General features: G+C 49.0%; 8 protein-coding genes across 8 annotated transcripts; 3 read left to right on the plus strand and 5 right to left on the minus strand.

The window, feature by feature from the left end:
- Positions 1 to 1,257: 1,257 nt before the first annotated feature.
- On the plus strand, positions 1,258 to 3,103 carry FPRO_00586 (uncharacterized protein; the record flags this gene model as incomplete). The annotated part of the gene is made up of 3 exons (XM_031224769.1): positions 1,258 to 1,471; positions 1,538 to 1,585; positions 1,641 to 3,103. 3 exons carry the CDS (start codon positions 1,258 to 1,260, stop codon positions 3,101 to 3,103), a joined length of 1,725 nt encoding a protein of 574 aa, XP_031075884.1.
- Positions 3,104 to 4,129: 1,026 nt separating this feature from the next.
- FPRO_00585 (endo alpha-1,4 polygalactosaminidase precursor family protein) lies at positions 4,130 to 5,196 on the minus strand (the record flags this gene model as incomplete). Its single annotated transcript, XM_031224780.1, has 2 exons — positions 4,130 to 4,834; positions 4,894 to 5,196. The coding sequence occupies 2 exons, from the start codon at positions 5,194 to 5,196 to the stop codon at positions 4,130 to 4,132; spliced, it is 1,008 nt and encodes a 335-aa protein (XP_031075885.1).
- Positions 5,197 to 5,943: 747 nt separating this feature from the next.
- FPRO_00584 (putative histone deacetylase HosA) lies at positions 5,944 to 7,443 on the minus strand (the record flags this gene model as incomplete). Its single annotated transcript, XM_031224792.1, has 1 exon — positions 5,944 to 7,443. The coding sequence occupies one exon, from the start codon at positions 7,441 to 7,443 to the stop codon at positions 5,944 to 5,946; it is 1,500 nt and encodes a 499-aa protein (XP_031075886.1).
- Positions 7,444 to 8,789: 1,346 nt separating this feature from the next.
- Positions 8,790 to 10,106, plus strand: FPRO_00583 (uncharacterized protein; the record flags this gene model as incomplete). The annotated part of the gene is made up of 1 exon (XM_031224803.1): positions 8,790 to 10,106. One exon carries the CDS (start codon positions 8,790 to 8,792, stop codon positions 10,104 to 10,106), a length of 1,317 nt encoding a protein of 438 aa, XP_031075887.1.
- A 223-nt stretch (positions 10,107 to 10,329) lies between these two features.
- On the minus strand, positions 10,330 to 11,460 carry FPRO_00582 (uncharacterized protein; the record flags this gene model as incomplete). Its single annotated transcript, XM_031224814.1, has 2 exons — positions 10,330 to 10,956; positions 11,011 to 11,460. 2 exons carry the CDS (start codon positions 11,458 to 11,460, stop codon positions 10,330 to 10,332), a joined length of 1,077 nt encoding a protein of 358 aa, XP_031075888.1.
- A 311-nt stretch (positions 11,461 to 11,771) lies between these two features.
- FPRO_00581 (uncharacterized protein) lies at positions 11,772 to 12,265 on the plus strand (the record flags this gene model as incomplete). The annotated part of the gene is made up of 3 exons (XM_031224825.1): positions 11,772 to 11,984; positions 12,037 to 12,136; positions 12,186 to 12,265. The coding sequence occupies 3 exons, from the start codon at positions 11,772 to 11,774 to the stop codon at positions 12,263 to 12,265; spliced, it is 393 nt and encodes a 130-aa protein (XP_031075889.1).
- Positions 12,266 to 12,472: 207 nt separating this feature from the next.
- On the minus strand, positions 12,473 to 14,806 carry FPRO_00580 (uncharacterized protein; the record flags this gene model as incomplete). The annotated part of the gene is made up of 1 exon (XM_031224836.1): positions 12,473 to 14,806. One exon carries the CDS (start codon positions 14,804 to 14,806, stop codon positions 12,473 to 12,475), a length of 2,334 nt encoding a protein of 777 aa, XP_031075890.1.
- Positions 14,807 to 15,806: 1,000 nt separating this feature from the next.
- On the minus strand, positions 15,807 to 17,517 carry FPRO_00579 (uncharacterized protein; the record flags this gene model as incomplete). Its single annotated transcript, XM_031224847.1, has 3 exons — positions 15,807 to 15,866; positions 15,911 to 17,145; positions 17,388 to 17,517. The coding sequence occupies 3 exons, from the start codon at positions 17,515 to 17,517 to the stop codon at positions 15,807 to 15,809; spliced, it is 1,425 nt and encodes a 474-aa protein (XP_031075891.1).
- Positions 17,518 to 17,801: the final 284 nt, after the last annotated feature.

The raw sequence follows: 17,801 nt of genomic DNA on the forward strand, positions 1-17,801 counted from the left end.
CTTGAGCCGGATTGAATCTCTTGGAAACGCTGGATGAGCAAGGACCTAAGAACGTTCCGACAGCCGATCTGCTGGCTTGTCTTGTTCTCAGCGTCCTTATCTAACAGTATTTGTTTTACTTTATTTTCTTATGTCAGCAAGTACTCCATATATTGCATTTTGGCCTGTTTCTTACATTGGACTCCTCACGGAAGGATCATGCCCTGAGCCATTGTTTGGCGACAGACGAATGCAGCCAGCGATTGTCAATTTTGCATTGGGAGGAGCCCTCAAGGTGTTTTATACCCCTAACCGAAGAGATGGCGATGGAAGAATCTTTTCGGGCAGCAATGAGATCAAGTGGTCAACGTCGTTGGGTCCTGGAATAGAAATGCCCCCTCTTTGAGCTTAGCTTGTCTATGTAATGTCTGTGATTTGGATAGTGTATAGTGTCTTTTGAGTACGATAATTGCATTCTTTGGTAGCAATTCTTTGAAATTGTGAGGTGACAGACTGCTCTTTGATCGACATGCTCGATGAATGAATGAGTGGTCGTTGGACGGGATAGAATAGTCCCGTTCCGTGATGGTCTTAGTTAGGGAACGTCTTGTTCCCCAGACGCCACATGCCTTCACCACCTTGTCCGAACCTCTACCAACCACAATGTAGCATGTTGCCGCACTGCTGCTGCATGTGACCCTTGATCGGAACCAATCCTGGTTACCTTATGGGTGCGTCTACTCGCGTGTGCTGCTCCGTGCGTCATCTTAGATCACGAAGGGTAAGGATACATCTTGACAGGCCTCTAATACCCAGCAGTAAGTAAGCTGTCATTTCCAGTGGCCAACTGGTGTTGCCTAGACACTTTCTAAGAATGCCGTTGGGGGTACAAGACGCTGGGCGCAACAGCAAAACGACGACTGTAACGGTGGAGGTTAACATCCAATGTATGAGGATGTTGGCTTGGCAGTTGGCTGCAGCCCAAGGTTGTATCTGTTTGGTGACAAAACCAGTCATATTTTGATACTGGACATTGATAAAGATATAAAAAAAACACACAGCCAAATATTACCGCTAAAGGCGCATACCTGCAGGTCGCCTTCTAGTGGCGCACCACGATCCCATGCTTTCATCGTCATTGACTCCACATTATAATGTTTTACCCGGAGCCAATTTGTTTAAATACCTATCTTAGACGGCCTGCCCGTTGTAACTGACAGCAGTCAGATTCTCCCACCTCACTCACTTCCGGTTCCTTCAAACTTCGGCACACCGACCATGTCGCTGAACCGTGTCCAAAGCATCGAGACGTTGACCGCTCCGCCCGGCCATGGCGCTTCGATTGAGAGGAGGGGGAGCGATGCGAGTTTGCGCGTCCGACGCTTGACTTTCAACCCTGTTCCTCAGGACTTCGAAACGGCTTCGTTGAGGCCAGATGAGCAGCATGCTCAGACTGTTGGGGCATTTGAGGTTCCTCAGTGGAAGCGATTGCGTGAGTTTTCACTTATCAATGGATTGGATGTGTAGATAAGAAACCTATACTAACAAGTGAATCTAGTCCAGATTGGTGCCGCAGTTGTACACTGTCTCTTCGCTGCGGGCATAGGCAAGTCTCTTATCAAAACCTTGTCATCCATGGTAAAGTTGCTAACACTGTTTAGTCTTTGGCTATGCTGCCATCAAGCCAGTCCTAAAGCTTGAAGGTGCATATTCTGATGTCTGCAAGCTCAGCCACTACCAAAGCCCAGCCATTGACACAAACGCTGTCTCTGATGATCCCCAGGACACATGCGTTGAGATCAGGCTCAACCTGATGTTCACAGTCGCTGCTGTTGGGACAAACGTTGCAGCTCTTCCTGTTGGCGCAATTCTCGACCATTTTGGTCCTCGTGTATGTGGCTTGCTTGGATGTCTCTTCCTAACGATAGGCACATTACTTATGGCATATGCTGGATCCCTACCTTTCGACGGTCTTCTCCCCGGATACCTGTTCCTCGCTCTCGGGGGCCCATTCACATATATCTCGTCTTTTCAGCTTTCCAATGCCTTCCCGCGACACTCAGGTCTCATTCTTGCGCTCTTGACCGGCGCTTTCGACTCTTCGAGTGCATTGTTTCTCGTTTATCGTCTGATCTACAATGCCACAGAGGGCAGCTTCACCCTGCGCAAATTCTTCCTCGTCTACTTGATTGTCCCTGCTGTGATATTCGCCAGTCAAATTGTTGTCATGCCTGGACAGTCTTACAAGACTGTCGGCGAGCTTGTCGGCCAAGCTGCGGAAGCGGATGAAAACATTGTTGTGCACTCGACATCGAGCACGCAGCAGGAGATTGACGAGCATACAGCTTTGCTCCGCGATGAGCGTCGTGAAGAGAGGGAAAGGCGCGAAGCTGTTGTACATGATATCGAGAACCTCCTTGGTTCGTCCAAGGGTGATGACCAAGTTGAGGCCAAAGAGAGACAGCATGTTGCATCCGGTGTCTGGGGAGTCCTCCATGACCGCACTGTGGTAGATCAAATCCGCTCTCCTTGGTTCATCCTCATCTGCCTTTTCACTGTCGTTCAAATGACACGCATCAACTTCTTTGTCGCGACCATTCGACCGCAGTACGAAGCCATCTTTGGCGACCACGATCGTGCTGTAAGGATCAATACTTTCTTCGATGTAGCCTTGCCAGCAGGTGGAATATTTGCGATTCCCTTCATCGGAACAGCGCTTGACCATGTCAGCACTGTTCTTGTGCTATCGACACTCGTTGCATGTGGCACGCTCATTGGTATCTTAGGCGTCCTGCCCTTTGAGTGGGCAGCATATACAGGCATTGCACTCTTTGTCTTGTACCGCCCATTTTATTACACTGCCGTGTCCGACTACAGTGCAAAGGTGTTTGGTTTCCGAACCTTCGGAACTGTGTATGGCCTCATTATCTGCCTCTCGGGCTTGTTGAACTTCTCGCAATCTGGCCTGGATGTTTTGTTCCACGAGACCTTCAACGGTAACCCAGTGCCTGTTGATATTATGCTTCTTGTCATAGGTCTTGTCATTGGTGTTGCACTTGTGGTGTTTGTGGCAGCTCAACTGCGAAGGATGCACCAGAAAGCCAGAGCTGGCATTGCCCAGTGATGCGGTAACAATTTCTTTCCTGCACTCAATGTTCTTTTCACTATGCTGAGTATTGGTTAGCGATTAGCACTATTGCACATTCCTGATCTTAGAAAAGCGTCCCAAAGGATAGTGCAAAAAAGGGGGCATTGTAAGTTCCAACGTTGTATTTGAAGATCGCCATCTTCGAAAAGCGTATCTAGAACTACAGACCATGATCACCATGCTTGGATGCGACTATCATTAAAGGGCCACAAAGAAGCAGTTGATAGCGCCATTTCTAGTAAGAATTATATATAGGAGGAAATACACCAAAGAAAGCGTGATGCCTTGTCTACCTAAACATGGAACAAATTCCGCCACTGATATAGGGCTCTTCAGTGTGGTGTTTTCTGTTGCGTGCGAGACACTGACTAGAAACCTGAGGATGGTAAGTAACAAAACTTGCACGTGAGGGATCTTATGGCATCTGCTTTCTACGATATGCTGGCAATGGAGCATGAGTGGGTGGGAGGCTGTCGGATAGATATCCACTGTCTGGGGTGCTTTTGCAGAAGCCGATGGAATGGATTATTCTCACATGTTGACTTATGACTGGACATAGCTATATGGCTCCTGCTGATTCGTCAAGTTGTCCAACTTCTCTTCCTTGACACACATAGTAGCCAGTATTGTGTTAGACGGAAGTTCATCATGAGGGAATCTCTGTGCTCATAGCTGGGTTCTCCGAGGAAGAAATACCTGAAAATATGGGAATGCTAGTGGGCTAAAGTTGACAACCCAAGACTATGTACAAGCACGCGAACAGCGTCGGATAACTCTGGATTGGCTGCTTGATAATGCAAAGGAAGTCAACAGAATGGGCCAAGGAATGATCAAATAAACCAATACAGTATATGGCGAATAGGTGTCTAGAATCTGACGTCGACCAGAGCCAGGTTCAAAGTGGCAGTGGGTTTCATTAAGCAGTATTACACCACTCTAAGTACACAGAGACCAACAGTCTAATATGTATGTACACGAAATCCTTCAGGTTCACGAATGGCTCTACTCGTTGATGACAGGAGTGTGGAAAGGATCCTCGCCACAGAACTGACCCCAGCCGTCAAGTTGAGCAGAAGCCCACTTCAAGATTTTGCTGAAACCCTTATCCTCGCCCTTGGGGGTGCAGTAGTAGGCGTTGTCGGATGAACTGAGCTTACCGGTTTTCTCAACAGAAGGAGGATACTCAATCTGGAGTACAGGCTTGCCAGCGTCGATGTATGTTTGGAAGTCCTCACAGAATGGCCAGTTCTCCTCGTCAGGATCCGTAGTGCCGCGGCAAGACTCGAGGACAGCGAAATCAAGGGTTGAGACAAGGTCCTCAGCAACTTCAGGTGCATTCTTCTGGCCCACGAGAAGACGGTTACCATCCTTGGTCTTGATTGAATGGGCGTACTCTGCGAGATTCTTGAGATATTTGGTGTAGTCGGATGGCTTCAGTTTGAAGCCTGTAGGGTCCTCGCCATCCTGCTGCCAGGCGTCGACGTTGTCAGGGTCCACTGCATCGCATCCAATCTTTGCAGCAACGTCAAGGCGTGCTTTCTGAAGCTTGAGCACTGTTGAATCACGAATGTCGAGGTACCACTCCTCACTGTCATAAGGATAGGCCAAGGAATGACCAATAACGGCGTCGGGAAATTGTTTGATATCCTTGTCCCATGACTGAAGAGCCCCGGCGTTGAAGTAGCAGATCACGAACTTTCCAGCACCCTGTATGAAGATTTCAGTATATTGCCATGTTATTTGGACTTGGAACAGCCACGCATTACCTTGAGCAGGGGAATCATCTCTGGATAATCGCGGCCATGTCCCATATCGATGTCCCATACTTTGGCTTTGGACGGGATCAAATCGGCAACGGTATCGTGCTTGATAGGCTGGTGTAGGACAATTTCCCATTCCACGCCGGGTTTGAAATCGGATAGCTCAAAAAAGGCTGAAGAAGCTGCGGCGGCAGGCTTTGCCTCTACCGCCTTGACATGGTTAGCAACCCGACATTCGTCCTTACGACGAGCGCTTACAGAGCCGCCAACAGCCAGAACAGTAAGGGCAATTTGGTTGAAAGTAACCATGGTTACCGATCTCGTATTTCAAGAAGATAAAACAAGTGTTGAACAAAGGGAGCTATTGCCGCAAAAGGTCCTGGGGAGGTATTGGAATGAGCAGTTGCAGACGAGTTCTTGAATTAGGAAATGTATGTGGACTTTGATAAGTTGAAGAAATCCCTGCGTGGAATGACTATGACCATATCCGTACAACGTCGTAATGTAAAATATTGCAGAGAAACCAAGCTGTATATTATACCCTGACTTGACTCTACTGCTATTCCACTCGCTGTCATCAATATCATATTATTCCTTGGCAACTTGCCTCGTGCTCAAAGGGTGAGCTGGTGAGGTGGATACGGAAGGATTCTGTGGAACATGATGCAACAAAAAAACCCAACCATCATGCCCTAACACAGCCGTTTTCTGGGCATGATTTTCTAATGGCTTATTCAACAGTCATAAATAACAAGGGACGAAAGTTCCAAAGGTGCTGAATATGGTCACGCCAGAGGTGGAATAGTGGGTCGAGAGCGAAACCATCTCCAGTAGGAGATGAACTACATCCTTGTTTGAAATGCCCTTGTTGTGATGATCCTTTACAGACAAGGCGTTCAGGTGATCTTTTCAGCTCAGCTTTGACGAGCTTAAATAAGCTTACTCCGGAGTTAATATTATGTTCCGTACCTGGCTCGAGCTTTATCGGAGAAATGAAAGTGACCCTGACAATACTTGGTACTATTGACATTGAGGCGTTGAGAAGTACTCCGTGATTTAAAGCTGCATAGCGGTCCCGATTGCAGCTTCTCGGGCTTTCCGAACCTCGTCGCGTCTCTCTTCGTTTTCCTCCTTCAGCCGTTCCTCAACATCGTCTCTAATGGCACCAAGATCTGGCGGTATTGTCTGTAGCTGAACGCTTGGTGCTGCTTCTACAAACCGGAGCTGTTCCGTAACATGTTGCACAATCTCTTGCAGTCGCTTTGGGGGGTTCCGATTCACTCGTGGCTCGCCCAGGATTTGTTCCAGAGTAGGGAAGAGGGTATCCTGCCGGAAGTGATCACGCCATGGGGCATGTTCTGGAAGAATGGGGTTGATCTTGTCTTGAGCATTAATAGCAATACTCGTCTCGTAAGTCCATGCCCTCGCCACGTTCCTGGGAGTGTAGCCGCCGCCTCCGAAGAGGATCATGGGGATGCCCATTTCTTTGCAGAACTTGACACATGCACCGTGGCCTTGAACTTGGAGGTTGAAACGGCCCAGACGATCGCCGGCCAAAGAATCAGCACCGCATTGCAAAGCGATTGCTCCCGGTCGGAATTTCTCCACAATCTTGCCAATGACAGTATTGAATAAATGATCGTATTGCTCATCAGTGATACCGTCATTCAATGGTACGTTGAAAGCATGGTGAGCGCCCGGATTATGCTCGCTCTTAGGGCCGTTGTCATCGAGGGCGCCAGTCCCCGGGAAGAAGTTATTCGGGTCATATTTGTGAAAAGAGACTGTCATGACTCTGTCTGTTGAAAAAAAGGCTTCTTCAACACCGTCTCCATGATGAACATCGATGTCGATGTATAATACTCGCGGGTAGTATCGAAGGAGTTCAAGAATGGCGATCACGATGTCGTTGATATAACAAAATCCAGACGCTTCAGACCTCTTGGCATGATGAAGACCGCCACCCCAGGAAATGGCGATATCAGACTGCTTAGAGCAAATCTTCCGGGCCGCGTCAAGAGATCCACCGGCTGATAATGAACAGTAGTTGAAGAGGCCGTCAAAGAGGGGACAATCAGAGCCACCAAGGTTAAACTTGAGGTCAACCCCTTGGTTCTCGAGATCTCGAGGTACTGGCTCAGGAAGTACAGTACCAAGGAAATCTAGATAGTCAGAAGAGTGAAATTCTGCAAGCTCCTCATATGTGGCGGCTCTGGAGATGTAGTTATCCATCGCGAATGACATTCCGTAAGAGTAGATGAGACTCTTGGACAGGGTTAATCGCCACGGTTTCATGGGATGAGTGACTCCAAAATGATGCTTCTCAATGTCCGGGTTGCAGTGGAAGGAAACGTTGTAACCCTTGGGCCTTGTGATACCAGACTCTTCAGCCAGACGCTTGCACTTGTTGTAGAATTTAGCATTGTCCATCTCACTAGCCAGTCCCAGTGGTTGATTGGAGAACTCCTCAACGACCGAGTTATCACGATCCTCGTCTGCAATATGGGGAAGGTAGTTGGGTTTAGGCACCCGGTACCTATATGAGTCCATGTCCATCGTTGGAGTACAAGAAAAGAGGTGCTTTGGTATGGGTGTGCGACGTATCAAGCAGTAGTTAGTCCAGACGAAGAGTGACTTGAATAAGTCGTTGCCGTGTATCTGATACCAGATAATGATGATAGTGTGGCTGTAAGATACCGATGACTCAATAGATAGCTTGAGACGGCTGCAAAGCTCTTAAGTGATGATTTTTTACCCAAGTTTGGGTGGTGGTCGAGATGTGTGGTATGGGTAATGTAGTTGGTGAAATAGATAGCTCCAGATCTCACGAGTCGAAAATGCACAAATGCAAGCGGTTGGCAGTTGGAAGGCCCCACTATTACCTCAGGTTGTGGATGGTCTCTACCTAGGTCGGGGCTGGGGGAAGAATAGCCAAGTCCCTTTCCGTGCAGCTACTAGGATCCGTGTGAGTTCATTAGAGACACAAGCGACTTACAAATACCTTGCTATAGGGAAAGTCACCAGGAACCAACCTGCAGGTTCTATCTCTTAGTGCATCTTGGCCTATGCCAGAACGGTCATAGCACGGTCGAGTTTGAGCTGTGGCTTCGATGCCTACCTACTACCTTAGTACCTAAGTGGCTGTGAGAAACAACCTGTGGAACAGGACTCCGTGGGTTCCCTACCTAGTTCCCCAACTCTCAAAACTTACACCAGAAACGCCTCCACCTTTTCCCTTCATGCATCCTAATTCTGCCTGCCCATCCTTCTCAAATAGAGCATCCCACAAGAGAACACATTCGCGGCTGCTGCTTTTGATTCCGGCAGAGCAGAGCAGAGCAGAGCACCGCGACCTCCACTACTCTCAAGTCAAAAGAAAGGACAAGCGAGCAAGTGGGTATCGAGGTGAGCCGAGCCCGAGTCATTCATGTCGAGTTGCACTCCGCGTTCTTCTTTGGGACTTGCTTGATTTTGACCCAAAGCATTTGCCTTTGCCTTCACCTTCGTCTTCACCTTCGTCTCGCTTCGCCTTGCCTCGCAGGTTGCTGGAAACAGCCATTTACTGTCCTGCTATTTTCTCTTACCATTTGGCTTCGGGACTCGTATCCGTCAGGCTATGGGACCACTTTGATTTTCTAGACCCTCGCCCTTGCCCTGTCTGCATCAAGCCAACCAGCCATCATCAGATCGATACTTTTCATCTGCATTGTCATCAATCTGCTTTCTTCTTCTTCTTCTTCTTCTTCTTCTTCTTCTTCCCTTTCATCTCCCATATATGCTGGTCTCGCCACATATCGCTGCGCATTCGTTTCCGCTGTCACACGGGTCTCGGGCATCAGGCTTTGACGTTACCGCATCTTTGTCTTAGCTAGTATTGCTCGACCTTCTTATCGTTAACAATCATGCCTAGAGACGACTTGTCTATCGACTTCGTCAAGAGGATGCCTCAAGCCGAAGCCCTCGACCCTGGCTTGATCCTCGACGACTGGATTAACCGTGTCCAAAACCTCCCCGAAGAGATTCGCTTCATACAAGAAGAGGTCGCCGATAAAGATCGTCAATACTCCGAGTGCTTACGTACGATCGAGGACCGGGACGGGAAGATCCAGAAATGGATCAAGACAAACGGAAGCCATGAGCCAAACCCTAAGGAAGACCTTCTTCGAAAACAAGTCCGCGATAGTTTTGCGCAAGCCGACCAACTATCGAAAGAGAAGATCGCATTATGCCAGAAGATGCAGATCATAGTAGACAAGCATCTCAAAAACCTGGACAGCCAAATCAAGTTGCTTTACGACCGAGCCGAACCTGGCTTTACCGATCCTGACGAAGTCCCCTCATTACTCCGACCAAGCGCTGCAAATCATACTGCCCCTTCGATCCGGGCCATAAACCCAGCAAGTCATATGACCACCGCTGCTGGTCCCTCAACTCCTCTTGCCGCTGCGCAAACCTCTTCCAATCCCGCACTTGCTCGACTTCCCAACCACCCCAATGTTCGCCACGCACAGTCTCAGCAGCACGCAGCGTCTGCCCCGGCAACACCGGCAGCCAGCATGATTCTGAATCGACAAAGAGAAGGCTCTGCAGGACCTGCAACAAAGCGCGTTGCTCGAGTGAACCCTGCTTTGGGGACTATACCAACTACATCAAGCGGTCTGGCAAGACACTCATCACTCGGACCCGGCACCCCTAAGGGCAGTGCCATCTTAGGGTCTGGTCTTGCGAGGGCAGGTAGCGCAGGCCCAAGAACCGGGTCTGTGAAGTCAACAGGACCATTGAGCAGCCGTCGAGGTACGCCAACAGGTGGAATCCGGAAGAAGTCTGCCAACAAATCGAACCTTTCGCGGGTTAAGAAAGCCTCAAATCGAAATTCGCCTGCGCCAACGAATGATAGTGAGCTTTCGGATGTCGACAGTGGCAGTGGAGAGGACGAAGATGGTGCCGACGGTCGGTCAAGAAGCACACCCGTGGCCGATGGTAAGGATGTTGACGGAGATGATATAATAGGAGATGCTGACGATGACGACGAAGAGGCTGGCGATGACAAGAAGTATTGCCTCTGCCATAACGTGAGCTACGGGGACATGGTCGCGTGCGACAATGACAATTGTCCGTATGAGTGGTTTCACTGGTCATGCGTCGATCTCAAGAGCGAGCCCAACGGGACATGGTACTGCCCTAAGTGTAGAGAAAAGCTACAAAAGAAGGGCAAGTAGGAAGGCCCTGAAACCACTGAGCTCTACCTCCCATATCCCAACTGAGGTGCTTCGGACTTTCTAAGGAAAGCAGTCCGGTTAGAGGTGGCGTTTGGGAAAGGCATATAATATACCCATGTTGCTTTGAGCAGTATAGTTTCTGGTACTCGAACGCAGAAGCTGAAAATGCACGCATTGCTAGACCCCTCTCGGGACGTGACGATATACTTGGGATTCAATATGGCTATGTTGGTCCAAGAACACACTGAACAACCCCTCTTCGGACCCCCTCTACCTCTTCCCTGAGCTGTTCCACTTGTGCTCCTTTCTGACGTGCTTTGTCAATAAAGTCATCCAGTGAGCCACCGACCCCAAAGTATAGGCGTTTTGCTCCTACAAGAGCAGCCGCTTCGTTTCCATCGGTCTTCTTCTCCCTTTCCAGTATCAAGAAGAGGGTTTCGAGGAAGCCCTGAAGGGCAAATGGAGAATAAATTGTTTCTGCACCGAGAAGCAGCGTGCTCCTTTCTTGATCATGGCTTGAAGGCAGGGCGTATATGAGATCGACGAATTCCTGTGACCAAGCGCCAGACACAAACGAGAGAGTGACGTTAGCTTCCTTGAGTGATTGTTCGAAGGCGGCGAGAACATCACGGCCTAGCTCAACTTCGCCCTCAATTGAGAAAGCTTGTTGAAGAGCAGGTATCTGAGGGTTGTTAAGGGCCCATGAAAGAATAAAGTTGGGCAAAGTGACAAGCTGGAGAACTGAAGGGTTATAGTCCGCCATGATAAGAGACAGAGGCTTCCTTTCGGATCCTGGGGCCATGGCCCATTGGAAGACTGCCAAAGATGGCAGAGCTGTACCGCATCCAAGCTGTTGGTCTAGGGTTAGATATATCACGTTGCAAGTATAATTTATTTCACATACCTCCATGACTCGAAGATCCTTTTGTCCCAGTGCTGAGGTGATGTTATTCGCAGCCAGTACCTTAACTAAATCGACACTGCTCTCCCAGCTTTTAAAACCGCCCTCGTAAACACCCGTTTTCACATCATGGCTTCCCAAGCCTTCAGACTGAGCGCCAGCAACGTCTTCCTCCTCGGCCATTAGCTGCACCCTCACGTCCCATAACTCTCTCCGCGGTAGCTGGATAGTAGTTCCGTCATCGAGCGTCACATCTAGAATGCTATAGGCGATCTTCGACGGTAGCTGAACAAGAAAATCAGAGAGTTGGTGAACAGTTGGTGGGAGCTGAGGCTTTCCTGGGACGGGAAATGCGCTGGTGGTGGCTGCAGCAGCTGTCGTAGGCTTGACGACAGATGGAGTCTGCTCATCATCGGAGATATCGTCACCGGCGAAGCCAAATGAGAACGACATTGTGAAAGGAGTTTTGCTCACCACTCAAGGAGCTTTTGAGACTTTGATAGGTACAGATAAAAAGTTGTAAGTGTGTGCACTGTGTAGTGGGGCAGTAGAGGCGGATAGGTAGTGGTAGCGTGCTGGACACTACTAATCTAAGGTACCTACCTTATTTAGTACTTATGCTTGAGAATCTCGACTCCTGTAATTCTGTCCGATATCATTCTCAACGACTCCTCTTTACCAGCCAGAAACACAGCCAGTGAGTTCTTGTTTCTATATGCCAATAGCACGGACTCACTTATAGGTCCTTGAAGAATTCACTCAATATGCGTTCATCTTTGTCGAGATTGGCATCAGCCGCAAACACACAACGAGGCCTTAAGCCCAACCCTACTGCCCTTCTTCCTCCCATTCCTTTATACCGCCGACTACTCCGTGCCCATCGCAAGCATTTGCCAGCTGAGATGAGAGTCCTTGGAGATGAATACATCAAAGCTGAGTTCAGGGCGCACAGAAAGGTGGATAACCCGGCTCATCTGGTATGTTTCTTGTAAACGACCCAGCAAGAACACCATGCTAAGCAGTTCAAAGATTGGCTTCCTAACAGAGTGGCAAATGTATGCGCAAAAAATTGAAGGCGATCAGTGGGTGGGTGATAAGTTAGATGAGCAGAAGCTCTCAAAGATGAGCGGTAAGTAAGAATGAACAATGCACGAATCGTTGAATTTAACATGTAGCAGATGAACAAATACACCAACTATACGAGTTGATGCAGGCCATTCAAAACCGAAGCAAGGAAGGCGGCGAGCAAGAGTCATAGATATGAGACGTCTCATGTAGACAGACCAAGACTGAAGAATTTATGGTCGAATAACGAAGGCTAAGGGATAACTCAACGTTTTGGTCATGTCAATGACTTGAACATGTATTTCTCAAAAATTTGTACACTATATAGACCAGACCTTTTCTGATGTATTGACTACAAGTATGCCTTGACTAAATAAATAACACCACCACCACCGAATATCTACTTGCTTCCCATTGCTTCAACAATCCATGTAGCTTGGATGGCGCTGACCTTCTTGGCATAATTCTTATTTGTGTAGACGTGCTCGAGGAACATGATGGCTTCTTTCTTCTGCCCATGCAATACGCTGGCAGGATGGATGGCAACAACGTGTTTGCCTTGGATGGTGACAAAGCTGCCGTCAGGGGCCAGCATAGCAGTTTTCAGAGCGAATCCTCTCAAGAAACACTTGAGGACTTGCTCAGCGCGTTCTGGGGAGATGGGAACGAATGGTTGAGGATCAGCTGGTGGAGCCTCATCCAGGAGCTTCTCCTTAAGACACATACCCCGAAGCTGCCTTCGAATGTTCAGAGCCTGTTTCATGTTTCTCATGTTGATCTTCCGTTGCTTGCACCAATTCACTCTGTCTGTATTCTCCGCGGTGTATTGTTGGATGGTGGTAAGATATGTGATGATGTCCCCCTCGCGGCGTTGGAGTTCTTTTCTGAAGTTTTCCACCTCTTCTTGGGCCTGTTCGGACTGGATACTCAGGAATATATCCTCTCCAGATGTGATACAGGAAATTATGTCGATCGCCTCGACCACACAATCAAACTCGGGATCCGCAGCAGCAAGCAAAACAGCCCCCAACGGCGCAGAAATAGGAAAGCGGGCCATTTTTTCACCAGTCCTCGTGATAGTGCCATCATCATTGAGAGCACCAAGGAAATGTAAGTGAATCAGAGCTTTCTCGATTGCTTCTGTCTCTGGGGGATCCATGAGAGGGAAAGCAAGGACATCCTGGATTCCTCGTGCCTTCATGGTCAGAACTGCTCCCAGGACGTCGTTGCGAAGAATCTCGGGAAGATCGGAATCTTGCAGCGTCTTGAAGGCTGATTCTGGGTATAATCTAAAGCACTTTCCGGGTCCCTCACGGCCTGCTCGACCAGTTCGCTGTACAGCGGAAGATTTCGAGATAGGTTTCGCAAGAAGAGATTCCATGCCCAGGCGTGCTCGGTATTGCTTCACTTTTGCTTTACCGCAATCCACCACATATCTGACTCCGGGAACAGTGACTGATGTTTCAGCAATATTTGTCGCCAGCACAATCTTACGCGTAAAAGGAGTTTTGACAGGTAAGAAGGCCTCGCGCTGCGCGTCCATCGAGAGTTGACCGTACAAAGGGAACACCTTGATCTTGGGGACATTAGAGGCAAGAGTTTCCGCATATTCCTCAATCAGCTTTTGGGCAGCCTCAATCTCTTCCTGGCCGGTCAGGAAAGCAAGGATATCTCCCGGGAGCTGCTCTTGCAAGTGTATCTTGTAAATCGTCTTGAGAAGGGCGTCCTGGATGTCGGGTACAGGTCGCGGTTCATGGTGAATTGTGACAGGGTACTGTCGTCCCTTGATCTTAAGAACTTGCAGTGTGCTTTCGCCCTCGTTCTTTGGGCGCACGTCCTTGAAGAACTCTTGAATGCCCTCCACGTCTGCTGTCGCACTCATGATGACCACTTTGAGCGGGATGCCCCCGCGGCCAGACAAGTCGCTTGCAAGAATTTGCTTCAGGAAACCAACTAGAAGATCAACATCAAGGCTGCGTTCATGAATTTCGTCGACCACGATAGCGCTGTAGCTGCTGAGATTGGGATCCCGCAGAAGTTCCTGAAGCAACATACCCTCAGTCAAGAATTTGATCCTTGATCCCTTCGGGACCTGGTGGTCAAATCGAACCGAGTAACCGACCAAGCCATCTCGTCGACCTTTCCCTAGAGGGGTTCCGGCTTCTTGAGAAACACGATGAGCCAAAGTTGTCGCGGCGACTCGTCGAGGCTGCGTGATTGCGACCATGCCACCCACTGAAATCTCGTCGTCTGAGCCGGCGATCTTGATCTTTTGGCGTCTACACCAGGGCTCCTGATAGAGAAATTGAGGAACCTGAGTACTTTTTCCAGAACCTGTCTCACCCACTAGCACGAGCACATCGCTGCCGGACTTTCGCAGGGCCTTCTGAATGTCCTCGCGGTACTGCCATATTGGAAGCTCTTTGCGTGTCTTGAGCAGTTTTGGATCATCCCGCGCCCGAGACCTATCGCTTGTATCGCACCCTCTGGAAGGTTTCTTGTGCTCTGGCCTTTGCTTCTTTGCTTCTGTGGTGGCGACAGGGGCAGCTAAAGGGGCGGCTACAGGGCTGTCTGATGCTGATGTTGAGGAGGCTATGGGTACGGCCTTTGAGGGCGCTGTGAGATACCCTTCGAGGGAAATTGTTTTCCCCCCTATCGTAATAGCATTTGAGTCTGTCTTATTTTTGGTTTTCCTCTTTTTCGCCGGAGGAGGGCCAGAATTATCAGTCGCCATGGTGCAGGGTGAAAAGTTGGCGACGGTGGAAATTTTCACTTGGATCCAATGTCGATAGCTGGGAGGCAATCGCTGGGATCAGAATTATACCTGACCAAACCGAAACAACCCCGACAAAATAAATATCCCATGAAGCGGTGTATCAAATACCACAGATGTTCCACTTATTTAATTCATGCTCTCTCATTGTCTCCACCAAGCCAACTACTTACTAAACCTACCATGTACATACAATCTGTCAATCATCTTGTTATTAAAACCATGGCTTATTACGGCGTCTCCCATAATCACAAGAGCTCAGAAAGTTACGAAAAGGACTGCTTCGAAAAGTTCTTAGTAACTTATGTATCATCAAATATACTTTGCTTTCGTAGGATACAATCAAACTCAAACACCAGAAATCTTTACTTAAACTCTCCGTCAAGGGCAGATATCCTGGCCTGATATGTCCCTGGTTTCCTCATCCTGAGTTATCAATGCTAGCGATTCGCCGCTCAGTGCATGGTTGCGTACGATAGAAACTGAGTTTGAAAGTCAAATATCAAATAACCAAATCTTAAAGCGTCCGAGTTCTCTCAACATCTATCTCATAGGTAATTAAACATTTACGTGTTTGTCCCTAACCAATATAGCAATTATGGGTCGTTTGGTTAAATACTCTATATCAATGAATGCGCAGAGCTCTCGTCGACGAAGTCAAGATTCAGAAGCGAAATAAAATACCTTGGACGCCTGATATATGGCTTTAAAGCCCACAAGCATCAATGTCCGTCTTCTTAGACGATTAAACAGTGATTCGATTTTCATGTATACATGCCCCTTAGAGTGCTCCAAAATCCAGATTCTTTTGAGTTGGTTTATACAATTGATCACAACCAAGACGGAACCTACCCTGCAGTTCTGTAATGGAAACATCTAAATAGACATATTAAATCTCAATGTGCTCATCGTACCCTGCCCCAACACAGATGCCATATATCATCGTGTTATTAATTGCTCTCTACTTGATGCGGGCCAATCGTTCTCGGTTCATTCTCGTAGCATCGTCCACAGCATCGCTCTGTGTCAAGTCAGTAGAACGATCTTTGGTTTAAAATTGAGAACACCACTTGCCTTGTTCATAATACGATCGATCTGCTTGTTCTGCGAGTCAACCTCCTTGCCAATAGCTCTGCCGACCATATTCATCATGGACACTTGGCCCTCAAGCTCGGTGATGCCATCATCGATCTGGTCCTCAAGCTCATCCGCTCCCTCCTCATCGTCAAGGTTGAATTTTCCGTAGTCCTTCTTACGAGGTTGCTGTCGTGGCCGGCCCACGGTGTTCATGTCTCTGAAGTTGCCTTCCATGCGCTGGTTGGCTTGGAAACCATCGCGGCGGGTGGCTTCTCGTTGTTCTCGTTCAGATCGATGGCGTGCCATGACCTCATCGTCCGCCTTTTGCTTGCGTTGCTTGGAGGTAAAAGGGTTGCTGACATGCACGGCAAACATACTTCCGTTGAGTGTCTTGAGTTCGGCAGCCCTGTCTTGAGCGATCTTGTTCTGGTTGGCAGCTAGATCGAGATGCTTTTCCGTGTTGTTCAGTCGCTCTCCTTGAGCTCCCAGGCGAGCCAGAGTGGCGCGACCGACTTCGTTAGCTTGTCGGGCCATTTGTACCGACCGATTGACAGAGGATGCGCTGTCCTGCTGAAGTTGTCGCTTCTCCGCCAGAATAGATTGATATTCAGCTTCTTCTTGCTCCTCAGCGGTCAACTCGCGCTCCTCACCATAACCGCCGTACGAGCCGCCATCGGCCCCTGACTGTGGACCGTTGTTGGTAGGCAGTTGCTTCTGGGCCTGGCGTTCCTGGGCACCAGCGAACAAGTTGTCTCTGTTGGTGTCAGGCTCGCTCGGTCCAAACCCACCATAGCCCCCGGGGCCTCTTGCACCAGCAACTGGGCCGGGGCTGTTGTATCTGTTCTGAGGAGCAGAGTCGCCATATCGATTTCCACCATAGCCGCCGCCGGATCCGTATCGGTCAGCACCGTATCCGCTCGGAGGCTGGGGCTGAGAGTTGAAGCTTCCTTGCGCAGGAGCGGGAGCACCGTAGGAATTCGGAGCCTGGGCGGCAGGGCCGTTGTTGAGACCAGCACGGGCTTGCTGGTAAGGAGTTACATTGGCATACTTTGCGTCGTCGGCATATGGGTCTTTTCCGCCTTGTTTGGCATAAGGATTCTCAGAGGTACTGGACTGAGATGACTTCTTGCGACCAAAGAGGGCGTGGCGGTTGGCGTCATCACCATCATCGCCTTTCTTCCCAAAGCCAAACTTCTTCATGGCAAGATTTGTTGGATGTGAAACTGGATTGAGATGCTAACGAGCTGTCACGTTTAATTGTGTCAGTGAGAAAGGAAATAAAGAATTATGAAAGTAATGGAAAGGGCTGAAAGGAGAAGAGGATGGTAGTGTTGCCTTAAGAGAGGACCGATAGTGGTTTCCTGCAGTGCTAACTTTAGGTACCGGTGGTTTATTGGGGAGAACGGACCCTGGGCTTAGCCTGGGCGGTGTCCCCTGACCCCTCCACTTGAACGTCGAAACTCACCTGTGTCTAAAAGGATTGGATACTTTATCATGCTTGTGGCGTGCTTATCCTTTAATTCTCCTATCGTTTCGGGCATGGAGCACACGCCTCTCAGGCCCAGACTGATAGAAGGTTTCGATTCGCAAGGCATTATGATCTCGTTATGCAATAGGCACCCAACAAGCGCCCAAGATCCAATACATCCAATCCCAAGGATTGCACTTAGATCCTTTAGTCTAATCCCAGGCCCCTGGTGTTGCAGCCGCAATTTGGACCCTCCCGTCTCTCTCCATGCAAGTCCCTGAATCCTCAATCATTTTCTTTATGGCAGCCATTCGCCGTTGTGTCTTCATTCCAGTCCTGCAGCAACATCGATGCGCCGAGTGGGTTGTCTATTCCATTGCGTCAAGTACTTAGGAGTCGCCAGCAAATGTG

Source organism: Fusarium proliferatum (genome assembly GCF_900067095.1).
Source record: "Fusarium proliferatum ET1 genome assembly, contig: FPRO_scaffold001, whole genome shotgun sequence".
In the NCBI taxonomy this organism is placed as follows: domain Eukaryota; kingdom Fungi; phylum Ascomycota; class Sordariomycetes; order Hypocreales; family Nectriaceae; genus Fusarium; species Fusarium proliferatum.